A 26,285-nucleotide genomic window follows, 5' to 3' on the forward strand; every position below is an offset into this window, starting at 1 on the left:
CTCTACTGGTTGTGTTTCATGCAATTTTCCTTGGTTTGAATCCATCAACCTCTTGGGTCCAGTTGTTGGTCTCTGTGTTGCCTCTGTAATGCTAAATGCTGTGCTTCTTCCTTCATTAGTACAAACAGAGAAATCCTTGTCCAGCAATTGCAAGAGTAGGATTCTTATAAGCAGATGAAGGGAAGCTGAAAACACAGACAGCCTCTCAGAAGTAATACATCTCTTACAAATAGGTCCAGTAGGCTGATGAGGCAGTGAAAAAGGAAGGAAGAAGGAAGCAGCTAATGTTAACACATGCAATACTAGGTGAAAGCACAAGGAAGGGATTCTTTGCTATTTCATTGCTCTTCAGATGCCTGATACAGAGCAAAGAATGACTGCTTTGCTGGTAACTGCAAAAACAGAGATACCTCCTCCAAGAGTCAGTGGAGAGGAGGGCAGATGAGCACTGGTGATAAAGTCCTCTGTATGGGGTGATTTGGGTCTGTGTTTACTACAGATAAAGTCAACTGCTGTGGATTTTGACAAGCATATTCAAATAAACTTTAAACTCTTTTCCTGTTGTGCTGAAAGAAGTATAGACAGAATGCAATGAAGAGTTTATAATTCAGTGTTTGTTTGGAAACCTTCAAGCTGGGTGACTCATAAGCTGTATCTTTCTTTGATCTCACAAGGCAGAAACAGCCACTGAAGTTAATGCAACCCTTGAAGAACAAACTAAGGCTAGCGGGAAGTGGCCAAACCTTCCCAGAAATTATTCCAGAGCTTCGTAATCCTCTTGCAAAAGAGGCAAAGACAACAAACCAGATCAGCTTCATGCCATACAGCGAGGGTCATTTGTGTACACACCTCAGTGTACACATTTTCACATGTCCACAAAGTGATCTTACTGGCAGAGCACGGACTGTGCCAATACTAGAGGAATGAAGAACAGCAAGAGTAGAAGGAAGACATTATGTTTTAGGTAATCATACCTGCTTCTGGACAGAAATGTGTGAAAATTGTAACAGATAGCAGAAAGTCTCTGTAGAGAGCACTTGGATACCCTATTTCAGACTTTTCAGAGGGAAGGAAAGTTCAGACAGGTAACTGATAAAATCCAAAAACCTATAAAGAGAGAGAGAGATTCGGGGGCAGAGGAGCAGAGACAGAGACGCAGAAGAGAACAATAGGTACAAAGAAAAGATTGTTACCTACTTTGATGGTTTTAGCAACAGATTTAAGTTGAAACTCCAGATTTATACCACAAGTTTTACACAACATCATGAGTACACTAGTATTCATTACATGAGTGATGCCAAAGCATTTGCAATTTAGGTGCTGCAAAACTGTGAAATAAACTATTCATATTGTTCATTTAGCTAACACTGTTACTTATTAAATCCAATGTTACTACCTAAATTGTAATATCACAGTATCAACAAGGTTGGAAGAGACCTCATAGATCATGAAGAACTACTTGTTAAATGCATGCAGAACCAAACTGGGGTCTCAAAACATCAAAAAGAGGCCTCACTCTTCCAGTTCTACACTACAACAGACTCTCACGTGAGAGATGTAAACACCCTTGCAGATATATCTGCTCTTAGAATGCTGATAAAGACATGACAAAACTTAAAATTCTTTAAAGATCTTTCTCATTTTCAGATTAAACATCATCCTAAGTTATGGAGTATTACTGACTGCCTGTGAATCTAGATTTTATTTCCCAAGCCTAAATCTGATATGGAACTCAGCACAATTTCTTTGGCTTCTACCTTAGAATCACAGAATCATTCAGGGTTGGAAGGGACCACAAGGATCATCTAGTTCCAACCCCCTTGCCATGGGCAGGGATACCCTACCCTAGATCAGGCTGGCCAGAGCCTCATCCAGCCTGGCCTTAAACACCTCCAGGGATGGGGCCTCAGCCACCTCCCTGGGCAACCCATTCCAGGCTCTCACCGCTCACATGCTGAAGAACTTCCTCCTCACGCCCAGTCTGACCCTACTGACCTCCAGCTTTGCTCCATTCCCCCTAGTCCTGTGACTACCTGATAGCCTAAAAAGTCCCTCCCCAGCTTTTTTGTAGGCCTCCTTCAGATACTGGAAGGTCACAATACAGTTACCTCGGAGCCTCGTCTTCTCCAGACTGAACAGCCCCAACTCTTTCAGTCTATCCTCACAGCAGAGCTGCTCCATCTTCTAAGCACACTTTAAAAAACACCAAACATGACAGACAGACTGTTTTGAATAGTTCAGTCTGAATCAAGAAACTGTGGCTGGAATAGTTTATTTTAAACTAGAAGAGAATTTATGACAGGGCTTTCACTTAAGTGACCTTAAAATTATTACTAATTATGTGGTTACACAACACCTTTCAATCAACCCAAAATTGAGCATTTCATTTAATTCTGCTTACCTTTTTTTTTCCCTTTTCTTTCAAAATAGTTTAAGTAGACAAATGAACTTTTAAACAATATTGAAGTGAAACACTCTGGTGATCTAAAATGCTTTTTAAACACTTGTTCTCCACGGATGAAACCAGCATCCCCCAGGGAGGCAGTGGGTTGCCCAGGGAGGTGGTTGAGACCCTGTACCTGGAGGTGCAGGAGGCTGCAGGAGGCTCTGGCCAGCCTGATCTAGGGTAGGGTGTCCGTGCCCATGGCAGGGGGGTTGGAACTAGATGATCCCTGTGGTGCCTTCCAACCCTGACTGATTCTATGATTCTGTCTCTCTCTAAAACTCCTTTTCAACAACAAACTGATCAGCCTTAGATGCGAAGTGAAAGGCTTTCATGTTTCATGAGTAAGCATAACTATTTGTGCACCTCCATTAATGGCATAATTATGATTTAAAATCTACTAGTAAGTATCTGACCCTGTCATGAGAGGCACAAAATACTAAATTCTAGTGCAGGGAATTAGCATAATCTTTGTTTTCTTGCAGAAAAATAAAATGAAAAGTAAAATTCTCTCTCACCATATCTGCCAGAGAGATGTACAGAAACATTCCACCAGCTACAGCAAAGATGATGTTTGGAGCAAAGTTGTTGCCTACTAATATTCCAAAAGCCATCCCAATGTAACAGGAACATGCAGACATGAAGTTGAAAAACAGAGCTTGATGAGTACTCATCCCTGCATTCAGCAAGATGACAAAATCCCCTGAAAGAAAGACACAAAATCATCTTCAGAAAATGATGTTGTCATTAGTTTGTGATTTCAAAAGGAAGTCTGGAGAGAAGACATGATTTGTATACAAATTATAAGCCCTTCCTCTTTTCTTCATTCAAGTAAACAGTGAAGATTTCCCTTCAGTACTTGAAGTAAGTGAAATGTTCCAGAGCAGTAGGTGATGCCACAGGAACAACAACTTAAAAAGAAATAAACAAAAAATACAGCAGCAAGGACAAACAGGGCAATTAATACCTCTCTGATATCCAATCCCAGCTTCCATCCACTTGTACATGTACCTGATGTGTATTTTGGTGTTTGGGAAGATTTGAATGACTTTTCCATTAATTTGTCTAAAGTTTCTTTGAATCTGGGCCAACTTTTGACCAGTGCAACCTCCTACAGCAGTGATTTCCACAGTAAGCAATACGGCGAATGAAAATTCCTTACCCAGTTCATGAGGAAACTCTTCACACAAGATGGCTATGGAGGTACTAAGCCCTTGAAGCAGGGACAAAGTGAATGAAGCACCAATAGCCAAACCATCTATGAAATTATGTACAGCATCACTCAGTGTCACCATCCAAGCAATAGTCCCAATCTTTGACAGTGGACGGCCCTTAAGACACTTGCACAGGCTGCTTTGAGTGGCTTCTTCCTGGAAAAAAAAGAGTAACATAATAAAAGTTACATAAAACCCTGAATAAAGAAGTTAATGAATCACACTTCAGTCTCTAAATGAAGCACTACTGCATATGGAGACCAAAACGCTTGGTCCAAGAAACAACAGACAGAGAACTTTAGCTGCTACTACCTCTGTTTCATCAAGTTAACATACAGGGCCAAAACACCCTTCTGACTACAAAGCTTTATCTGAATGCCCTTCTGCTGAGAAAGAAATTGAATCATAGTGTTGGGAATGTCTCCCTGGAGCCCCTGTTAAATTAAGAGAGTGCCAAGGCCTCTCACAGCCTCCTCAGCTACCTCTACTAAGCATGCACAGTCCAAAGGATCTGATCAGCACCTGTATTTCCTACCTCAACCAAATCTGGACTAGTTACATACTGCCAGTACATCATGCTCTCAAGAGACACAACTGCTGCAGTAACAGTCAGCTGCATGTGAATATAGACACACTTCCACTTACTCCACAAAGCTGATGGCTGACTTCAGGTGAGAGTCTTGGTATTCTAGTTTCTACAAAGTGCATGTCTAACAAAAAAACGCAGTGGGCAACTCTGACTGTGTGAGCTGACATCTCCGAGCACAAAAACAAACTAAGATGAAACTGCAGCGCACAGACGCACCAGGGAGCTCAATATCTCCTCTCAGAAGAGAGAGGAATTTATACATGCAGTGCTGTGAAACAATGGAAAACTCAAAGCTGACCAAAGGAACTGCCACTTCAGCTGGAAGCACAAACTAGCCTCCCCTCAAAAATTCCCAGTGATCCACTGGGATATGTTTCTGTATCCACGTGCACTGCAGTTACATAGCAGTTGCAAGTGTTGTAGTATTTGTCCTCTAAAAACCAAGAGGATTTGCATATACAGCATTAATTAGTGCTTATAATATTTCCCTCTAAAAAACAAAAAGATTTGCATATGTAGCATTAATTAGTGCTTACTCAGTGGAATGCCTAAGCAGTAATATATACATCTGTGTGTCCATAGACAAATTTATACATCTCTCTTTCTCTTGCAGGAGAAGGATGTATAAAAACACCTCTTTCTCCTTAAGAAAAGGTCACAGATTATTCCAAGGTGTGGTCTTTAGTCATCAAAAAGAACATCACATATTGTTTCAGTTTTGCCATATCAAATGCAAACACTGCCAGGCAACTGAATTTTGAACTTTATGGAAATACGACGATTAAGAAATTCTTACAAAAGCCTTAATGATCAAGCAGTACAGTCTGCCTCATTATTTGCTCACCTGACATACAGCTCCTTGCATGCAGGAGCTGCCTTGGGATAGGACAGAAGCCCAGGTCAGGAATTTTTCAGACAAATGCCCTATTGCACTACTTGGCACTGGCAGCTAATAAAGCCTTAAGCAGTGCCACAAGTGTCATGAAGCGCACTTACAGCTCCTATCCAGTGCACAGGAAGCCCTAACATTATATTCTTATGATGTGAAAATGAGCAATAGTATCCAAAAATTGGAAGTCTCCCCACTGACTCAAAAATGCAGGTTTTAAACGTGTACTAAATGCTTGCCTGCAGTTTTTGGAGGCTTCCTCTCTCAATGTTTCATCTAAACACACAAGAGACTGTCAACCGTGTATTGGGGATGATTAATTTGTACTTGTACTAATTCTCCTTGAGACTGGAACACTTATGGGTAATAGACTTCTCTCTTAATCCACAGAGGCAACTTGAACTTCACTTTAAGAAAGAAATATTACAATGCAAACTACATAAAATATTAGGTAACTGGAAGTAAAGAGAAACATGAGTATGAGAAGATTCAAATATAATTAGCAAAGCTCTTCCCCCTAATCATCCAGCTCTCTGGGCTGCAGTTTTGTTCCCCTGGGTTTTCACCTGTTCCCTGATGACAATCCTTCAAGCTGCCTAAGAACTGATAGAAGCACTGTTTTACAGCTCTCCCTGATTTCTGGCAAAAGCAGAATCTTCTTTCATGGGCATGTTTCTAGCTTCAGCAAGGACAGGGAGTTTGAGATAATGCAGAGATTTCAATTTTCCATATTTCACTGAATTTTCTACTACAAAAGAACATTGCTCTTTTGGAAGCCACACACGACAACAACAGCAACAAGTATTTTCTGACAAGGGAACTGTATTAAACTCAAGGTGGATTAGGAACTTCTACTATACCTGAGAAAGGTGGATTTTGTTCTGTGAAAACTTTCCATTACCAAGAAATTCTCACATCATGTGCAAAGAATCTCCACAAATGGTTTTTATAAAGAGTTTAGAATCATAGAATGGCTTCACTTGGAAGGGACCTTAGAGATCATCTCCTCCAATCTCCCCACCATGGACAGGGATGCCTCTCAAGTGGACTCAGTTGCTCAAGACCTCATCCAACCCAACCTTGAACACCCCTAGAGAGGAGATATCCACAGCCTCCCTGGGTAGCCTGTTCCAGAGTCTCAACACCCTTGCACTGAAACTCAAGTTCTTCACCAGGAGGGCTGTGGAACATTGGAACAGGTTGCCCACGGAGGTAGTTGAGGGCCGACCCTAGAAATATTCAAGGTGAGGCTCAATAGGCTCTGGGCACCTGATCTAGTTGAGGATGTCACTGCCTACTGCAGAGGAGGTTGGACTAGGTGACCTTTGGAGGTGCCTTCCAACCAAGACCATTCCATGATTTGATGATCCCATCTAAACCTACTGCCCCTCAGCTTAAAACCATTCCCCTGTGTCCTATTGCTAAACATCCATATAAAAAGCCCCTCTCCAGCATTCCTGTAGGCTCCCTGCAGCTACTGGAAGGCAGCTGTAAGGTCCCCTCAGAGTCTTCTCTTCTCTAGGCTGAGCAGCTATGTTCAGCCTATCTTCACGGCAGAGGACTTCCAGCCCTTGGAGACTCAACCCTTGTATCACCTTTGCGGCCTTCTTCTGGACTCACTGCAACAGCTCTTGTGTCCTTCTTGTGATGGGGACATCAGAACTAGATGCTGTACTCAAGGTAGGGTCTCACAATAGTAAAGGGGAAGAATCACTTCTCTTGGCCTGGCAGCCACACTCCTCTTGATGGAGCCTAGGATGTATTTTGCCTTCTGGGCTGCATGAGGGCACTGCTGTCTCAGTGAGTTGCTAATACATCAATACACCCAGCTCTCTTTCTTCAGACCTACTCTCAATCCACTCTGCACCCAGCCTGGACTGGTGCCTGGGACTGGCCCAGCCCAGATGCAGGACCCTACATTTTGACTTGTTAAACCTCATGCAGGTGTCACTAGCCCACTTCTGAAGCCTGTCAAGATCCTCCTGGATGCCATCCTCTCCTCCTGCAGTTTAGCAGACATCAAAGAAGAGATGTCAACTAGGAAGCTCTGCAACACCCAGCTGGACTATCAAGTCTAACATTTATTAACCACTAGTGGAGTTTTGTATTATCTGTATCTCCACTGTTTATGCAAACCGAAAACCATCCTTGGTATTTCTGCTCTTCTGATTTTTCTTCTTTAAAAACAATGGCCTCTCCTTTGTTTCCAAACCTGAGAAATTATACAGAGCCTCTCTTATTTTATCCTGTGATACCTCATCAGATTACTATTATTTCTAATGCAGCTCTGACTCCCTCAGACATGCGCCTGTTGTGTTCTCTCAGGATCAAGAGGAATCCTGACACTGTCTTCAGTGCATAAATAAAGCAACTGTGAAGTTCTTCTACCCAGCATTGTGCACTCAAGGATACAGTATTCAACAGTTTGTCTCTGAAACAACTTTACTTCAAGGTTCCTGTTGTCAAGCCATGCAATTTCAATGCATGGTAGACACAAATTTTGGGTAAGCATGAAAGAGGTTTCCAAGGTTGCAATTAGTGCTGCAAGCAAAATCTGAAAGTGACTAATTAAACATTTAAATTTATTCTGGCAGTGAGTCTTTTCTGGCATTAAAAGAGAGAATATGGCTGGATCCCAGTGGCTGAAAACAGCTACCATGCTCTGGCACAATCAGACTTCAGGCTCCCTCCTTAAAGGCTCCATGGCGTTTTCTGGCTACTGTGTTTGTTCTTACTAATAAGCTTTAGGTTACAGAGACATTGAAATTCTATTAGGTCTGTGTTTGCTTAAACCAAAGACTTCCCTCAGAAATACAGAATACCTGTAAAGCTGAGCACATACCAACCCACATGGCACTACTCCTCCTGCCTCCCTCAAAACTCCTCAGCCACACTGGTCCTTCCCTGCCCTCTAACGAATTGGAAGGTTACTTGGCCTCTTTGAGCCTGCCTGGAAGAGGAAAAGAGTAATGTTGGGTTTTTTGTTGCTATCTCAAATATTAGGAGTGGGCTACCTGCCACTGGGATTTCCTTGCAGCCAGCCTTGGCTCTGGAATGAGAGGCCTGGAACACAAGCCCTATGAGGAGAGGCTGAAGGAGCTGGGGTTGTTCAGCCTGCAGAAGAGGAGGCTCAGGGGGGACCTCATTGCTGTCTACAGCTACATGAAGGGAGGCTGTAGCCAGGTGGGGGTTGGTCTCTTCTCCCAGGCAACCAGCAACAGAACAAGGGGACACAGTCTCAAGTTATGCCAGGGGAGGTCTAGGCTGGATGTTAGGAGAAAATTCTTGACAGAATAGAGTGATTTGCCATTGGAATGGGCTGCCCAGGGATGTGGTGGAGTCCCCAGAGGGGTTCAGGAGAAGATTGGATGGGACATTTAGTGCCATGGTCTAAGTTGATTGGATAGGGCTGGACTAGACGATCTTGGTTTGATAGGTTGGACTGGATGATCTTGGAGGTCTCTTCCAACCTTTTTGATTCTATGATAAGAGTCCTTCAGGATCATCTAGTCCAATCTGCGACCTATCATTGTAGAGTCCACACTAAACCATGTCCCTGAGCACCAGGTCCACAGGCTGCTTAAACACCACCAGGGATGTTGACTCCACCACTGCCCTGGGCAGACCATTCCAATGCTTAATAACCCTTTTGGTGAAGAAATATTTCCTAAAATATCCAGCCTAAACCTCCCCTAGTGAACGAGTTTGTTATTCTTATGTGTAAGCAGATGGCTGGCTAGCCAAAATGTAACAGCTCCAGATACAACTTCTGGCAAACCAGGCAGAAAAACAGCACACCATTGGAGATAACTGTCCAGGGGAAGAGTGGAAGGTTCTTTGGTTTATAAACCTACAAAATGCAGTTTAGGGACCACTCACAGTTACCAATTCCCTCTTGGGACCCATCCAATTTCCATCAGTAAGGTGGCACAGTAAGGACAGATACCATTTTGGTACTTTAAACCACATGCAGGGGTCAAGGCAGAACTGGATTCTCTTCTGGCTGTCAGGGCCTGCCTCTGGCTTTCTTTCTTGCTCATCACTGCTCCCCACAAACAACTTACCAGTTAAAGAGCACAGGTGGTAAACCAGAATTCTTTACTACAATAAAATCTGCCACAGTCTGTGGCTTAGGTTTTGTGAGGTTTTGGTTGTTGGGGTTTTTCTCTGTGAGTGTTTGTTTGTTTTTCAATAAGGAGACTACTGCACCCTCCTGGACCTGAAAAAAAGGGTACAGCAGTACACTAACTTTCTCTTCCTGCTGCCATTTTCCTCTCACACTGAACAAAGTTGTATTAGTACATATACATAGGGACATCAAACCATGGGGGCAGGTCCAGATGAGGGCCACAAAGATGATTAGAGGTTTGAAGCAGCTCCCCTACGGTGACATACCACAAGCACTGGGGCTGTTTAGCATAGTGAAGAAAAGGCTCCAGGGACACTTTATAGTAGTCTTGTACCTGAAGGGGAAAAGAAAGATGGGAAGGGACTTTCTACAGGAGCTTGTAGTGACAGAACAGAAAGGATCTGTTCAGAGTCTGCCCCCCAAAGCAAGCTGCTATTTTTCTCTTCCAGCATCCTGCAAGATAGCAAATGGACATGCTGTGTGGACTGAATCTTGAGGAGGGTCAATTTAGACTGGATATTAGGAAGAAATTCTTTACAGTGAGGGTGGTGAGACACTGGAACAGGTTGCACAGGGAGGTTGTGAACGCTCTCTCCCTGGAGGTGTTCAAGGCCAGGCTGAATGAGGCCTTGAGTGACCTGGTGTTGTGTAGGGTGTCCTTGCCCATGGCAGAGGGGTTGCAACTAGATGATCTTTTAAGGTCCCTTCCTGGTGTTGTGTAGAGTGTCCCTGCCCATGGCAGGGGGGTTGCAACTAGATGATCTTTAAGGCCTCTTCCAACCTAAAGCATCCTATGAATATATTTGAGAAATATAAAGAACAAAACTGAAACATTATAATACTTAAACCATGAGGAATGTATTCTGTCTTAACATATTATCTCCATGAATTCCCTTTCTATCCAAACATATCCCTGGGGGTCTTCAAGAAAAGACTGGATGAGGCACTTAGTGCCATGGTCTAGTTGATTGGTTAGGGCTGGGTGATAGGTTGGACTGGATGATCTTGGAGGTCTCTTCCAACCTGGTGATTCTATGATTCTATGATTAGGACAAGTAGTGCTCACAATATACTGCATTAAAGTCACTGTGTTAATTTTCCTCATTAATCATTGATCCAAAAGAATCAGGTTCTCACACTTATGGCTTTATGGTAGTCAGGAAGACAATACAGATCATGTAACACTAAGACATACTATCACTCTTTAAGCAAAACAATAAAACCAAAATTAAATGACTTATCCAATTAAATGTCTCTGTCCTACCCATCCCAACAATGTCAATTACCTCTTTGTGTTTCCATTTCTGCAAGCTTGTCCCAAAAGCCCACATTTCTTTTCTGTAGGGTTCAAGTTATAAGCTTTGAAGCTAACAAAAACTTAAACATTTGTATCAACTCTCCCCCTCAGATATGCTTACAGAATTGGTGGGGATAAAAAAAAACAGACACCATTTTCATACCTGTGCTGAGACCACACTGATGCTGTCAAAACCAAGATTTCCATTGCTCTCTATGACGGCTGAATTTGCATAACATGTCCCCCCGTTGCTGGCTGATAGTGGTTTGGGTGGGTTTGTCTTATCCTGAGAACGATTCTGGTCACCATTTTCAGTGTAAGTATGGCCAGTCTAGGTGACAAATAAAAATAAAAACAGCAAACTTAATTAAACAGATACCCAGAAGGAAGAGATGGATGATCTGGATGAGGGCATCGAGTCAGTCATCAGCAAGTTTGCAGATGACACTAAGCTGGGGGCAGATGTGACTGAGTTGGAGGGCAAAAGGGCTCTGCAGCGGGACCTTGACCGCCTGCACACATGGGCAGAGTCCAAGGGGATGGCTTCAATAGCTCCAAGTGCAGGGTGCTGCACTTTGGCCACGACAACCCCATGCAGAGATACAGGCTGGGGTCGGAGTGGCTGGAGAGCAGCCAGACAGAGAGGGATCTGGGGGTACTGACTGATACCTGCCTGAACATGAGCCAGCAGTGTGCCCAGGTGGCCAAGAGAGCCAGTGGCATCCTGGCCTGCATCAGGAATGGTGTGGCCAGCAGGAGCAGGGAGGTCATTCTGCCCCTGTACTCTGCACTGCTTAGACCACACCTTGAGCACTGTGTTCAGTTCTGGGCCCCCCAGTTTAGGAAGGACACTGAGATGCTTGAGCGTGTCCAGAGAAGGGCAACGAGGCTGGGGAGAGGCCCTGAGCACAGCCCTACGAGGAGAGGCTGAGGGAGCTGGGATTGGTTAGCCTGGAGAAGAGGAGGCTCCCAGGTGACTTTATTGCTGTCTACAACTACCTGAGGGGAGGTTGTGGCCAGGAGGAGGTTGCTCTCTTCTCTCAGGTGGCCAGCACCAGAACGAGAGGACACAGCCTCAGGCTGTGTCAGGGGAGATTTAGGCTGGAGGTGAGGAGAAAGTTCTTCACTGAGAGAGTCACTGGACACTGGAATGGGCTGCCCAGGGAGGTGGTGGAGTCGCTGTCCCTGGGGCAGTTCAAGGCAAGGTTGGACGTGGCACTTGGTGCCATGGTCTAGCCTTGAGCTCTGTGGTAAAGGGTTGGACTTGATGATCTGTGAGGTCTCTTCCAACCTTGGTGATACTGTGATACTGTGATCACATTCATGCTGCCTTGCTTTCAAACACTAAGTATAAGTTTAAATCAACTCCATACATACCTAAGTTCCTCATATCTCACTTTAAGTTAATCAGAATATATGTGGGGATTTTTCATTTTTATGCCTCTATACAGACCCTCCCAAGCCAAACACGAGGCTCTACGTGACCAACACTTGCTAGTTATTTAGGGTGGCTTGTTGAATAAGAGATTATTAGCCTCTGTCAGCTAAAGAGGAGCAAAATAAGATTTTCCTTTTTTTTTTTTTCCTCTTTGCTGCCATTGTTACAAATGAGGAAGAGCTGATCTTCATAACCTTCTATATCAGTAACAGCTTGGGAGGGGGAATTTTAAGTGAGACAAGAGTAGGAAGGCAGGTCAGTTTCCTTCACAAGACGTAAGCAGAGAGGACTAAAAACGTTGAAAGGTCCTTCCCTCAGACAAATTCAGCATCACTCACATGAGTACAGCAAGAACAAGTAGTCTGACAGATGGGTAGAGAGCAGAGCCCTGCACAATGTGGGTAACTGCACTAAAGCAGGGCTGTGTACCAAAGCATGGGGAAACAAGAGCTGCAGTTACTGAGGATGAGATTCAGGCAGTGTCAGCGCAGCTACATTTAACAGATGACCAAGAATTAGCTAATCATGCCACACTGATTTCTCCTGCCCAAAGTGGAGCTCCATGAGCAGACTTCATTCCCTCCAGCTCCCACATATCTCCACTTTTTTGCTGCTTTGTTTAGTTAGCATAGCAATGAGTTGGCCTCTGAGAGTGATTGGAGCACAGACCAGTGAAATTAGACCACATTTACAACTCAACTCTATTCCTAGCTGTTTGCAACTCCTTCAAAAAAGGAGTTCCCTATCCACAGAGATTCTAAACATATATAGCAGAATGCCTGATAAGACTAAACTCCACAGATTAAAAGGGGGGAAAAAAGCTCCACATTTTATTAAACTACTGAGTATCTCATAAAAAATAACAGCTACTTTAAGGCAAGGCTCATTCAGTTAGTGAGATGTTTTGTTACCTGGTCATAGATCTTCAGTATCAATTTAAGAATCCTTTCCACAAAGAAGAGAATATAGAATCCACCAAACACAGCAACTGCTTTCTCAATATAGTTATCTACTTTGGGGTCAAACCCAAATGCCTGAAGATGGAGAAAAATCAATGCAAATTAGTCTGTAATCTGTACACTTCCAGAAAAAAAAACAAACCCAAGCAAACAAGGGCCCCATACACATAGATACTCCTCTAAAATACAGACTGTCTCTCTACTGTCCATGAGTTTCCAGGAGACTGGAATTCTGAAAGACCCTTATATTTTTCTTTTTTTTTTTCAACTTGAATCAACTGTTAACAATGTTTTAATTCAGTAGAACTCACATGCAGTGTGTAGCAGTAAAATGCAAGTTGAGGAAAGTCTAACCTGTAGCCTCTTGAAGTTCACTAGAATTTTATCCAGTGCACTTTTTTGTCTAGAGGCAAAATATCCTTTGCTGTCTCCCATGGCACAACTAGACACAGACCTTGATGGCTCTGCTCAAGCAGCCCAAATGTGATGGTAGCTAATGGCACTGAAACACACCTGCAACTCTTTGGAGACTGCAAGTCAGAGAGCCCCTCTACAGCTTGCTTCTAAAGTTGATGTGCTTCAGTAACTGCTATGCAAACCAAATAATGATTCCACTTACTTACCTCTGGAATGAGCTGGAAAATTGCATTAGAAAAGAGAGTACCAATGGCCAGGCCCACAAAGTAGGTTAAAACCTTGGGGAAATATGGCTTCTTTAAGAGAGGAGTTAAGATCAATCCCAGAAGCGATGCCAAGTTAATGATAGTCACAGCCAGGAACCCAAATCCCCAAACTGTGGATAAAGAAGCAGAAATAGAAAATAGTTTAGTACATAACACCATTTGCAAGCTGTTTGTAGTTTTTCTAACAACTACAGAAGAACAGAGGTTGCTTGGTTGAAGGTAGACTTTGAAAAATATAGAAATCTTAAATGCATAGGTACTTAAGGTACATATCTGCAGAAAGGATATACCTGGAAGGATTGCCTGGGACTAGCATACTAAAACCAAAATCTGTGCTAGTCTAAGATCTAGAGTAGCCTACCTGCAGCTTGTCTAAATCAGATGTCTCTACAGTTAGTGAAGGGTGAAAATTAAGGCTTTGGCCAACAATCAAAGGAGCTACAGCACAGACAGAAGACAAAACGTCTTACTAAACCAAGTATTTGATGCAAATGTCATTTACTCCTAAAGGAGGCTAAGAAAGAAAGTCTACTCTCTTGGCTCTACTAGATTAAAAATTCTTTCCTGATAAAGCCTTAGTCCCTCAAATCATCCTCAGGAGGCAATTTTCTGTTCCAAACACTCCTCCCTCTTCCTCTCATTCAAAGCAGTGCTGCTGGTTGAAACACTGCTCACTGAATAGGTGAGGTGACAGATTACTGTAATACAGAAATGGAAGCATATAAAAAAATCGAGGTTCTGAGTTCAAAAAGATGGACACACCATGCAGGAAACTTTTGCTAAGGAGTAGCAAATGCAGCAGGGTGCACCGTAACTTGGTTTCCTTCACCATGAGAATAGCCTCAAATTTTTAGAGTTCAGACACTGGGACAAAGCCATATTGTATCTGTTCTGGAGTCTGAACTACAGGTTGCTGTTGCTCACAACCATCACAAAGTTGTGCTTCTGCTGGTTTTGCCATTGAAATCTCAAGTCCCTGTGAGCACAGAGGAAAACTTTAAAGGTTGTAAGACCTGAAGAGGTCTATACTGCCTCAGGTAATGCCACAGAACCAAAAAGTTATCCACAGACAGTGGGTTTGTCTATTAGAATTAACAACAAATAATAATCAAAGCAAACATCACAATGGCTATATCAGGACAGAATGGTATAAATCCAGAAAGTTGTGTCACTCAAAGCCTACAATACGTAGAGGTTACCATGAATTCCTTTCTGCATAGCAGAAACTAACAGATCAGATTGTGATCTGCAGCCTAACTCTCCTGCAACACTATCAGCTAACATGCCGAGCTGGATTCCTCACTGCCAACTGGAACAGCTCTACTTTGTTTGCACAATGTCACAGTTTCTGTACATGATGAATTTTATATTATGGTAAGAACAGAATGCACCAGAAGCATTTTAAGCATCTGCAGAAGGCAAATTGATTTCAGTTAGAACGTTTGTTTGCCATTTTGAGAGAGAATGAGGGGAAAAACACACAACTAGATATGGATAGAGTTATTAAGCTGCATAGGAGATTAATCCCCATTAAAATAAATTACAATTAAGTTTGCACATTTATTTTTTGAAATCAAATCTATAGCAAACAAATGTAATGGGCTTCCAATGCCATCATGAGTCACAAACCACTGTTTATAGTTCAGGATTACTGTAAGTCTTTCAGCTCAATATCCAGACACCTCCTACTCATTATGCTGTGCAAAATGTGCATTTTAAACCAAGTTAACATTATAAAAGCCTCATTTACCACATATCAAGCACTGAGTCTACTTTCCCAAATTACTCCAGACACAGGGAGGAAGAACCAGTTTCAACAATACCTATTTAAAAAAGTCCCTACTAACTACTTTTTACAACAAAACAAAGAGAATAAATCTGTATATTGTGTCGATCTGTGGGTGACAAAAATGATGGGAGAATGGGGCTTAAAGCTAAGCACTGAAAAAGAGGTCACTGGTGAACTGGGAAAGAAGTTCTCGTGGTACTATGCACTTCAGCAAGAAGTGCTGTAACTTTCATCCTGGTACATTTGGTTCAGAACAGCAAAAGCTAAGAGTGCATGCTATTAATCAATCATCTGCCACCATTTTCTATGCTTAATACAAGAACAATAGAGACACTAGTCTGTAGTGTCTACTACAGGACACTGCAGGGACTAGTGAACCACTAGCAGGGACATTAGTCCATAGTATCCTCTTCTGTCATAGAAGAAAAATAAATATTAAGGATGCCAGAAGACAGAGATAGTTTTAGACCACACCTTGAGTACTGTGTTCATTTCTGGGCCCCCCAGTTTAGGAGGGACATTGAGATGCTTGAGCGTGTCCAGAGAAGGGCGACGAGGCTGGGGAGAGGCCTTGAGCACAGCCCTACGAGGAGAGGCTGAGGGAGCTGGGATTGGTTAGCCTGGAGAAGAGGAGGCTCAGAGGTGACCTTATTGCTGTCTACAACTACCTGAGGGGAGGTTGTGGCCAGGAGGAGGTTGCTCTCTTCTCTCAGGTGGCCAGCACCAGAACAAGAGGACACAGCCTCAAGCTGCGCAAGGGGAAATTTAGGCTGGAGGTGAGGAGAAAGTTCTTCCCTGAGAGAGTCATTGGACACTGGAATGGGCTGCCCGGGGAGGTGGTGGAGTCACCGTCCCTGGGGCTGTTCAAGGCAGGATTGGACGTGGCACTTGGTGCCATGGTCTAGCCTTGAGCTCTGTGGTAAAGGGTTAGACTTGATGATCTGTGAGGTCTCTTCCAACCCTGGTGATACTGTGATACTTTTAAAATTCTGTCCTAGACCAGGACATTTCAAAAAAGCTGGGATTTAACATATATGTATTTTGTTTCTGATCTACTCAAAGTGAAGAAATAAATAAGCTGGTAACCACAGGCAATCAAAGAATAGAATAATCATTTTCTGTATTACACATTCAAGAGATTCTGCAATAAGTCTCAATGGGATGTGGACTACTTTAAGCTAAAGAAATTTTTAAAGGAATAAAATAAACCTAAAATCTTTCTTATATGTTTTCCAGGAAGGTGGTCCTGGGCCTTGCAGTAAGCTTGTGGGTTCAGAAAGATCAGAAGTCTAACTGGAAAGAAAAAGAAGTAAGATTACTTTCCAAGTACACAATTACAGGAACCAGCAGTTCAAGGAGAACACCACAAATCAAGGAGGGATGAAGTGGTAACATTCCAAGACAACCAAAGACAACAATGCTCCTGTACTACAAATTGTATTTCACAACAGCATGTGTGCACTGCTGTCTCAACACTGGGTTTATTCACTAGGACTCCATTCACGTTAAGCTTTAGAGTCTATGCACCTCAGAAAGCTGCCTACCCTGACTTTATCTACCAAAACAGAGCACTCTGCTTACAACACGCACTCTGTTCTCCTGATTAGTGGTGCAGTCAACTTCAGCTTCTTCCTCTCTAGAACTGTAGCCCCAAAGAGACCACCAAGATACCACAAGCAACAAGAAATTAAGAAAGAGTCAAGCCAGATGCCCTCCTTAGAACACTACTGCTCAGCACTGCTCCTTATAAGAGGTGTGGATGACTGCCTTGAGCCCTCCCAAGCTGGTTCAGGATTATTCTTAGCAAAGTCCTGGGAAGACAAGAAAGTAAGGGTATGATTATCTTTCTGAAGAAGCCAAGCAGAGAGTACAGAACCTGTTTGCCTTGGACAGAAGAAATGACACTGAGCACATAGCTATTTCATGCAGCTCCCTACACCTCCCTATTACATTTCAGATAAACAAGAAAGGGGAGGACATAAATTTGCTCCTAAGATCGGTTAGGTATGAGTTATACAAACTCCAAGGGAAAGGATTTGTTACTTACTACACTTTAGCTTCTACTCTGCTCCAGTAGCACTTCTCTGTTCTATGATTCTATGAATACTCAGGTTCAGGTTACAATAGATGGAGCACCCAGACATAGGTATTGCTTTCCTGTGTAGTCAGCAGGAAAGCCCACAGACCAAGTGTTGATGGCTACAAGCTTGGCTTGTGAAAGCAGGTCCAGGGCAGAAAGAGATGCCTGAAGGCACCACATGCTGGCTTGGGTTAACTGATTTACTGCTTAGCATCAAAGGTTCTGTGGCCCTGGGCAGTCCAATCCAGTCGGAGATGTCCCTGCTGACTGCAGGGGGTTAGACAAGATGACCTCTGAGAGTCCCTTCTCACACCATGTAATCTGTGAATTCTTTTTCTTATTACAAGAAGCTCTTCCATAAAGCTTACTGTACTGATTTCTTCTCTATGTCTTCTGCCTTCCAAAAGACAGAATTTTGTGAGAGTCCCTGGGCAGAAAATTCACATAAGAACAGCAGGAAATACACAGAAAAGGGTTTTCTTCCTGGACAGTAATTGAAATGAGCTGGTTTCAAGGCTGCCACAATACAGGTTAACTTTGTGATAGGGGTGTCCACATCTGCATTTGGCACTGGGCCTTCCTGAAATTCCCTTCAAAGTAGGCATCACTGTGTCACAGCCTTATACACTTGTGGTTTAAGATGCCCTAACCCTGGGCCTTGCAGATTTCTTCTGCTGCAGCTAAGAGAAGAGCAGGGAGAAGGCTGCCTTGCTTATCTGGCTACTGGACATTGCCTCTGAACTGGCAGGATAAAAGAAAAACAAGAGGGATGGTCTAAATACCTCACATTAACTATAGGTCAAACTTTCTATGTACTCCCTATTTACATGGCCTCAAAAAAAAAAAAGAGAATGACAGCTCCAGCCCTCCAGTGCAGATGTTATGGACTTCTTGGTGGTATAATAAATCATATGGTACAGGCAGTCTAGAAAAACCATGGTAAATTAATGCCACAGTTTCAGTAATTATTAAAGCTAATTCTAATTATCCACTGACACAGCTAAATTCTAGGAATTACCTATAATTCTAATACTAATATTTCAGAAGCCACAAAAAACACTGTTGTATCTCTGCTCACAAATACTGACATTAGGCATTTGCTTGTCCAGCATCCTAACTCTCATCTGTAATTCAGCTGACTACCCTGGAATAATAAATGTATTTGGAACACTGAGCCAAATAAATAGGGTATTATCTATTTGATCCATATCAGTGCAACAAGTGATTTCATTAACCAGATTAACCTTCCCCATTTCACATTTTTTACTGCACTGTACAGTTCTGTGCACAATAAATACAGAAATAACAGTGTGAAAAACAGGAGGAAAAAAGATTAAGCTTACTCATCCGTGTGATGATGCTCCATGTGGAGAGGGCAGCACAGCAGATGACATGAAAGCAGAAGTCAGAGTTTGGAAAGAATATGAGTGTTTTTTCTCAATAAAATAGGCACTGGCTCCCTGATGTCATCATGACTCCCACTTGCAAACAAATCCATTCAAATGCAGTCCCCTAGAAATTTTACCTTGATACAGGCACAAACCACTAGATCTGACTTTCCACTGCAAATCACTTGCATGAAGTTCCCTTTTGTACTTCCATCTCCTCTCATATTAACCATCAAGAGTTCTTATGCTTCAAGGCACAAACCATTATCCAAATGAAACACATCAGAATGACTCTCCCTTTAATGGGCAAATTATTCCCTAACCAGCTACTAAGTTCTTTCACCTTTCTCTAAAGCATTTTGAGCAGCTCACTGTCAAGAGACAGGTTATTTGTTTAGACAGTCCACTGGCAATATTTTATGTTCCCACTTCACAGCTTATCTCTTAAACAAGATATTCCTGTTATACATAGACAAATGCTTACTGTTTCCCTAAGAACTAGGGGAAATGTGTTTTCCCACGCCAGTCACAATATGAAGGCAATTAATATTAACTAACCTTGTAAAGGATGTGGTTTAGATGTATCCACAAAGTCTTCATGACGATCACAGGGGTGAAAAATTAACTGCTGCAAAACTGCAGGACATACTGTAGAGAAGCTTGCATTTGATATGTGACTGTTGTTTGGTATCCCATGTAAATAAAAGATTTCCTCACCAGTCAAGCACTGGAACAAAAAGAGATTTTGACCACTTAATCTATTAATGCCAAACCACACAATAAGTCACACACAGACACTCAACAGTTACAAGATGAAAATACACATTTTCAAGGAAGTGCAGGCAGTGTTTCTATGCTGGGCATGAAGGCACTGTGAGTGCTTCCTGTGAAGCGTTTCAGAACCTGTTTCAAATGGACATTTGCAAATCTTATACTCTAGAAACACAAGGCAGTTAAACCTCACAATATATTATTTGGGAAAATAGTTTCAAAGTAATTAAGATCTTGTGTAATTACACACCAATCAAATTTAGGAGCAGACTAGAGAAGAGTTAGAGAGAATACATCAGAAAATGATTGGTAATGCAGTGACTGCTTATTCATGTAAGTGAACACTTCCATGTTACTAAAATGTTTCTTATTTATCAAATCAGCAGTTTAGAAATCATCTAAAGGCTAGCAGCATCCAATAGTTTTCATTCATTTGACAGCAGTAACTGTTAACAGAGAAACCACTGCTCTTGTAAAACCAGCCTGTACTCCAATGAGATGAACTCTTACTTGGGATCTTCACTTTGCTTTCAGCTCAGACCATGACAGTACCTAATAGGTCAAAGATAAATATACTTGGCAGTGCAAAACCAGGCCAGCAGCAGGGCTGGTTGCTCTGGTCATCATTGTCCACCAAATACAAAAGATAAACCATGAAATGCCTTAAAATACACATCTACAGAAAAACAAAGTAGTCAAGGTTAAAAAATGAGTGTCAAGATAAGAAAAAAAAAAGTCAAATGTTTTCTTTCTATGAGAGACACTGACCTAGAGCATAACTCCCCCCTGAGCGAATCTCAGCATGGTTGCAAAAGAGCAATGCTGGAAGCCTTAGCAAAACAAAAAACAAATGGCCACTCTTTGCTCTCTTCAGTTTTGCTGGTCTTCAGATTCCACACCACTTCTCCAATAATTCAAATTAGTATTTATAAAGCAAGTTCCATCTAGAGATAAGCCAAAGCAACTGCAAGTCATTCACTTCAACAGATGTGCTTCTGTTTCCATGAATAAATATTTCTGTAACACTGTCCAAAAGGTGAAAGGCAGGCACACACCATCTGAATGTGACTATTGCTGATTTAGCTTGGAGGAGAGGAACATAAGAGCCAATTCAAGTGATTTCAGGTAAAACTACATAGAGGACATTTCTGTCCTTCCTCTTCATCAACCCAGTCTAGCAGAGCACTCACATACATGATGAACTTAGAAATATTTTTAGGTCCATGAGACTTTAAAGATTCAAATATATACCAGCAATGTGCATATATTTCCACCTTTCAATGTCACTGCTAATGTCAAAGTATCACATATAAAATATATATTGCTTGGTAACTGAAAACAGTAGAATCATCAAATGGCTCAGGTTGGAAAGGAACTTAGAGACCATCTACTCCAAACTCCCAGACATGGGCAGAGACACCTCTCAACTAGACTCAGCTGCTCAAGGCCTCATTCAAGCTGGCCTTGAACATCCTCAGGGAGAAGGCATCCCCAGCCTCCCATGCTGGGTTTTTTTCTATTAAAGTATGTTGTTTCATTAACCTCAATGAAATTTATGCACAGAGAAATCATGACTGAAGGTACAGACTTTAACAACCAAATACATGAACCTCTGCTTCTAAACTAGTTGTATGCCTAATCGTTTTATCATGACTTTTGCACTACAGAAATGTAAAATTATGGAATAATGCAAAATCCATGATTAATGTGTCCAGCATAACACAAAGAGCAGACAGCAGTCATCTGTAGGACCATATGGTGCTTCATGTACTGCTGGCTGACAAAGGCATTTCTGCAAGCCTAAGGTGAAAAGCCATCAGGAAAAACAAGCTAGTAGGGGCTGAGAACATATAATGCAACTATTTCTACCAGAAATAGTTGTCAACTGTGTTACTCCTAGAAACACAGAAGGGTTTACTAGTATTTTAAAACACCACCGTGTTTGTGTTGACGTTAGCTCACAAAAATCCAAAACAAACAGATTATGGAGAGAAACAGAATTTGAAACCTGTAACATACAAACAAATCAGTGAGAAATGCCATTGGACAAGAAGTCTTTCATGTGAAGATGAGAAGGAGCATTTTATTTAATTACTATTATTACTTTAATCAGGGACAAACCCAGAGGATAATGATTCTTATAAATGACTCATTGTTGCAAGTCACCTCATCCTCTCTGTAGACTCCTACAGACATCCAAGAGCTAAAAAGCAAGACTGTGTGAGTTCACTGGCACAATTAAAGGATTAATTAAAAGATTAAACCTATTAGAAACCTTGGATTGGAGCAACTCATGTTTGCACACTGCAAAACTCTGCATTCATCTTTGGAAGATAAATATGCTAAGACAGTCACGTTGCTGTGACAGCGTAAGCTATTTATTTTGTAAGAGCAATGGGGAGATCTCAGTCAAAAGGAAACTTAGCCTCATGGTAGAGGGAACTCTGACATCCTGGCTCACCAAGTCATGTCTGCCCCTAGCTACCAAGCAAGCCTTGTCAGAGTGAGGAGGCTGTCACTCAGTGCCTAACAAACACTGCAGAAAAGACAGAACTACTCCTGACCTCAAACTGTTAACAAAGCCATTTTAAAATGCTTTCATCAAATCAATGAACTTTGCACAGTTACAAAGTATTCAGGCTTAAAAGAAAAAAACTAAACTATCAAATGGGTTAAAAGTAAGACTCTGAAAAATTATTCACCAATATGGGAATTTCTTATTCTTTCAGGTGGTAAATTACAGAAAGTGATACCAAACTATCTAGAATCTCTTTACACGTCAATGAAAAGCAGATGCCAGTCCAACACATCCTTTGAAGGATGGGATAACTGCTTAGACAAAAATAACACAAAAATAACTTTCTAAGTGAACACTAACAAAAAGTGCTACAGTACCAACCACCCTGTAAATGCTTCAGTCCCTTTTCTGATCTCCTGCAAGTTCTTATCTTTGCTCTGCCTTAGTCTTATCTCTGGCATTCATTCCACACGTGAGCTACTAAGATACCCTAAAGCAACCTGGACTGCAGTTTTAAGTGTTGCCAGATTAGATAAGACCTGAGCCCACACCAGGGCTGAGCAGTGGGTCACCCTCTGGTAACAGCAAAGGAAAAAAAACAGTGAATACCCATCTGGACCAGCACTTTTTTTCTTTCACCCTTTTCCCTCAGCTTGAGCCTGGATAAGGCAAAACACAGACGTACTACTATGTCTTCCTCAACCTGGTAACAAATCAAAGCATCATGCTTATGTGGCAACACACTTTTGTCACTCGGCACAGGTTAAGAACTGGATGCTAGGAGACAATCACGCCTTCAGTAAGCAGCACTCCATGAGAAAGAGTCAAAGCAGATGAAGCTGCCTGGATGCACTTGTGTGCTTGAGGGAATGTACACACACACCCTGACACGTTCAAGGCAGCTGTTCACGCTGGGAGATGAAAACTGTCCATGAAAGCTGATATTTGCTGAAGATATGCTAGAAATAAGACACTTAAATAGACTTGTTCCACCCTCTATCTTCTCACTCAGATCACGGTGTTGGATCCAGATTAAAAGCTATGCTCTGTCAGACCATTCTCTCTTTTGTCAGAAAGGTCAAGTTGTAATTAGGACATGCTATTACAAATGCCTACACAGGTGTATATTCAAACACTACCATCACCAAATTCCATCATTTCCATAATTCTCCCTTATCTTTTCAAGTCAACTTGTATCAAAGGATGACCAAAATCAAGCATCCATCTTCCACCTTACATATCTAGACTCTGCCAATCTCTAAGAAAATGGATCAGCTTCTGGCAGATCCTCCCTTGTGAGACTACTTAAACCTACCAGAATTGTTATGAATGAAACATTGAAACTAAACTCCTATATTGGGATAAAAATAACACACACTGTTCCTTCCTTCCAGTTTTTGAAATGCTGTACTATCTGTCCCTTACAGATCAGCTCTCCACTAAAAAGTACTTCAGGCTTGGATGAAGGGTTCTTTGATAGAGCAAGCATGAAAAGGAAGGCCTGGGAGTCATCCCACCGGGTCTGGACACTGAAGTTAAAAATTGAAAGCATGATAAAAGCCTTGTTTCCTCCTGTAATCAGGTATTTATGCTGCCTAGATTCAGCCTAAGGAACAGTGGAATCACCCTCCACAGGTATTTATTTTCCTCCACAGACAATCAGTACAGCTTAGGTCTCGGGTGTGTTCCGATATACAAAGTTAGATGAGGCCACTTTATGTCTTCTGTCATAACCAGTAGATACTCTAAATTATAACTTGCAAGCACAAGTTGCTTGGTACAAGTGATTTACTTGCATGCATCACCTGCCCACAGTCACTGATACACCCAGCCTCTGCCTACCTGTGAGGGATCAAAAGCCAGGTAGGGGAATGCCACTTGCTTAAGTGGCACCAGGCGATGAAGCAGCTATAATGCATACTATGAATACAAGTCACACAGGGGGGGAAAAAATTACACTTTTCAAAACAGTACAGACACAACTAGAAAGGCCTGTAAAAAAAAAAAACAGCTAAATTATTGCAGTTAAGCTTCAAGTGACTTGGGAAGAACACACATTCACAGTCAGAAGAGAAAGCATTTCTTTTCTCTCCCGCTGTAGTTGTGCCAAAGCCCGTGTACGAGGGCTACGTGCTCCTGCAGAGGCAAAACCTGAGACACTGAAGAGTTTACTTATTTCTGTCCCTTTTAAAAGAAAGCTCCTTTTCATTCATTTGACACTGCAAACTTGTATTTAGCAAGTGTGGCCGGGTACGTTTATGTTTTTAATACACTGAGTTGGAACAGCATTCAGCCTGGGAGATGCAAAAGCTGTGACTGGTGATTACTGCCGTGCTTAACACTGAATACCCCATTGATCGCCGTGCCATTAACTCCCAATTAAACCTCTGCTAAGGGCATCAGAATTGCACCCTTTCTAAACCAAAGGGTGCTTATTCAAGGTTCGTCTCCTTCACAGAACAGGCAAAAAGGGCGACCACCCCGAGGTTCTTAACGCCGTGGTTCTCCTGCTTCCCAGGATGTGGAACCAGTCAGAGTAAATACTCATCCCTGCTTTCCTTTCATTTTTGTGACCGCGTGTCCCTTATTCCTGAGCACAGGAAAATCTCCACCATCTCCAAGATGTCTCTTCCAGTAAAACGCATTCGTCTGCGACACCACAGATGCCATGGTCTAGCCTTGAGCTCTGTGCTAAAGGGTTGGACTTGATGATCGGTGAGGTCTCTTCCAACCCTGATGATACTGTGATACTGTGAAATTAGACTTTAAAAGTATCAATGAGGTCTGAGTTTTATATGGAGACACTAAACACCTTCACGAAAGGTAATATTCCATTAATATTTTGTAAGTAAAGGAAACATAACTTTAAACAGCTTTTGTTAGATAGGTGTTCACTTAGCTCTCCAATGAGTTGAAAGTTGTAGCAACTTCTGAGTTCGCTCACACGACTACACCTGTCTACAATCAGATCTCTGTTATCACACAACTGTGTTTTAACAAGTCCGGAGATTTACTTACAGAGCTCTAGGAAGCAAACACTAGCTGATTTTCCGACCGTGTTTTGCGCACCCTGGATGCTATTTACGTAGGACAAGTGCCAGTTCAAGAGCTGAGCAACGGAGAGGGAGAGCTAACCCCAGAGGCAGCCCCGCACTGCAGCAGCTCACTGAGAGCCGGCAGACTGCCCTGCCCCAAGCTATTCTCACCGGTGAACCGGTACCCTTGCCCAAAACCCGGACCCAGCGCCTCAAGGAGCCTTTGCTCTCTCCGTCCTCGCTTGACATGACAAAACACGACAGGGACGAAACTTAATTACGGGGCTGCCCACCCGGCTCGGCGCCCTCGTCCCTGGACATGCGTCTGCAGCCCGGCCCTCAGCAGCAGCGCCGCGGCGGAGCCCGCACAAACCGGCTCCCACTCTCCCCACGGTACCTGGTTGTGGTGCAGGTGGGACAGGGGCAGCACGGCGCTCAGGGCCGGCGCGGCGCCCAGCCGCTGCAGCAGAGAGGAGAGCTGCTCGGCCGACAGGCTCTGGTTGGCCCCGAAGACGCGCAACACATCGTCGGTGAAGGCCGCCGTGGCCGGGGTGCGTTGGAGCATCTCCAGTCCGGCGGGACGCGGCGAGTGTCGCTAGACTCAGCACGGCCCCTCCGCACCGCCCTCACGTCCGCTCCTCTGCGGGGCGGGAGCGGCGCCCGCCCGGCCCGGCCCAGTCCGGCCCCTCCCCTCCCCGGGGGGGCGTAGCGGGGAGACGAGCCGGGCGCCGCTGCTCCGCGGCAATCCCTCGGCTCGGCGGGGGTCCGCGCCAGGAGGCCGTCCCGCTTTAGGGTCCCGGCAGAGCATGGCACCTAGCCCGGCGGTGAGGGCAGCGGCGGGGCCGCCGTGGCCGCGTGTGGCGAGAGAAGGGCGGCGGGCGGCTGCCGGGAGCGGCCCCGCGTGCGGGCAGGGGCGAGGCGGCAGAGCTCCGCGCGGCGGCCAGCCCTGGCCCCGGGGCCGAGGGACACCAACCCACGCACGGAGGCACAGAGCCCTTCCTGGAGTGTCCTGGTACCATTTCCGGATGCGTGCCTGCTGAGCGCAGTCTGCCCGGGCCCCGCA

At 43.3% G+C, this 26,285-nt stretch overlaps 1 protein-coding gene across 5 annotated transcripts in view; it reads right to left on the reverse strand.

Moving 5' to 3' along the window:
- Nucleotides 1-26,120, reverse strand: part of SLC39A8 (solute carrier family 39 member 8) — a 93,514-nt gene extending 67,394 nt beyond the window's left edge. Inside the window, exons 1-8 of one of the 5 annotated variants that reach the window (XM_064148408.1) lie at nt 25,620-25,899; nt 19,457-19,625; nt 13,582-13,751; nt 12,911-13,033; nt 10,725-10,892; nt 3,606-3,813; nt 2,962-3,146; nt 978-1,107 (exon numbers count right to left, since the gene is read on the reverse strand). In XM_064148408.1, coding sequence (XP_064004478.1) covers nt 1,078-1,107; nt 2,962-3,146; nt 3,606-3,813; nt 10,725-10,892; nt 12,911-13,033; nt 13,582-13,751; nt 19,457-19,625; nt 25,620-25,787 — 1,221 coding nt within the window. In that variant the 5' untranslated portion in view covers nt 25,788-25,899 and the 3' untranslated portion in view covers nt 978-1,077. Of the gene's footprint in view, nt 1-977; nt 1,108-2,961; nt 3,147-3,605; nt 3,814-10,724; nt 10,893-12,910; nt 13,034-13,581; nt 13,752-19,456; nt 19,626-25,619 lie in introns of those variants that run through there. The other 4 variants (XM_064148404.1, XM_064148406.1, XM_064148407.1 and 1 more) reach the window with 4 other exon arrangements.
- Between the last annotated feature and the right edge of the window lie 165 nt (nt 26,121-26,285).

Source organism: Pogoniulus pusillus, chromosome 9 (assembly GCF_015220805.1).
Source record: "Pogoniulus pusillus isolate bPogPus1 chromosome 9, bPogPus1.pri, whole genome shotgun sequence".
NCBI classification, from domain to species: domain Eukaryota; kingdom Metazoa; phylum Chordata; class Aves; order Piciformes; family Lybiidae; genus Pogoniulus; species Pogoniulus pusillus.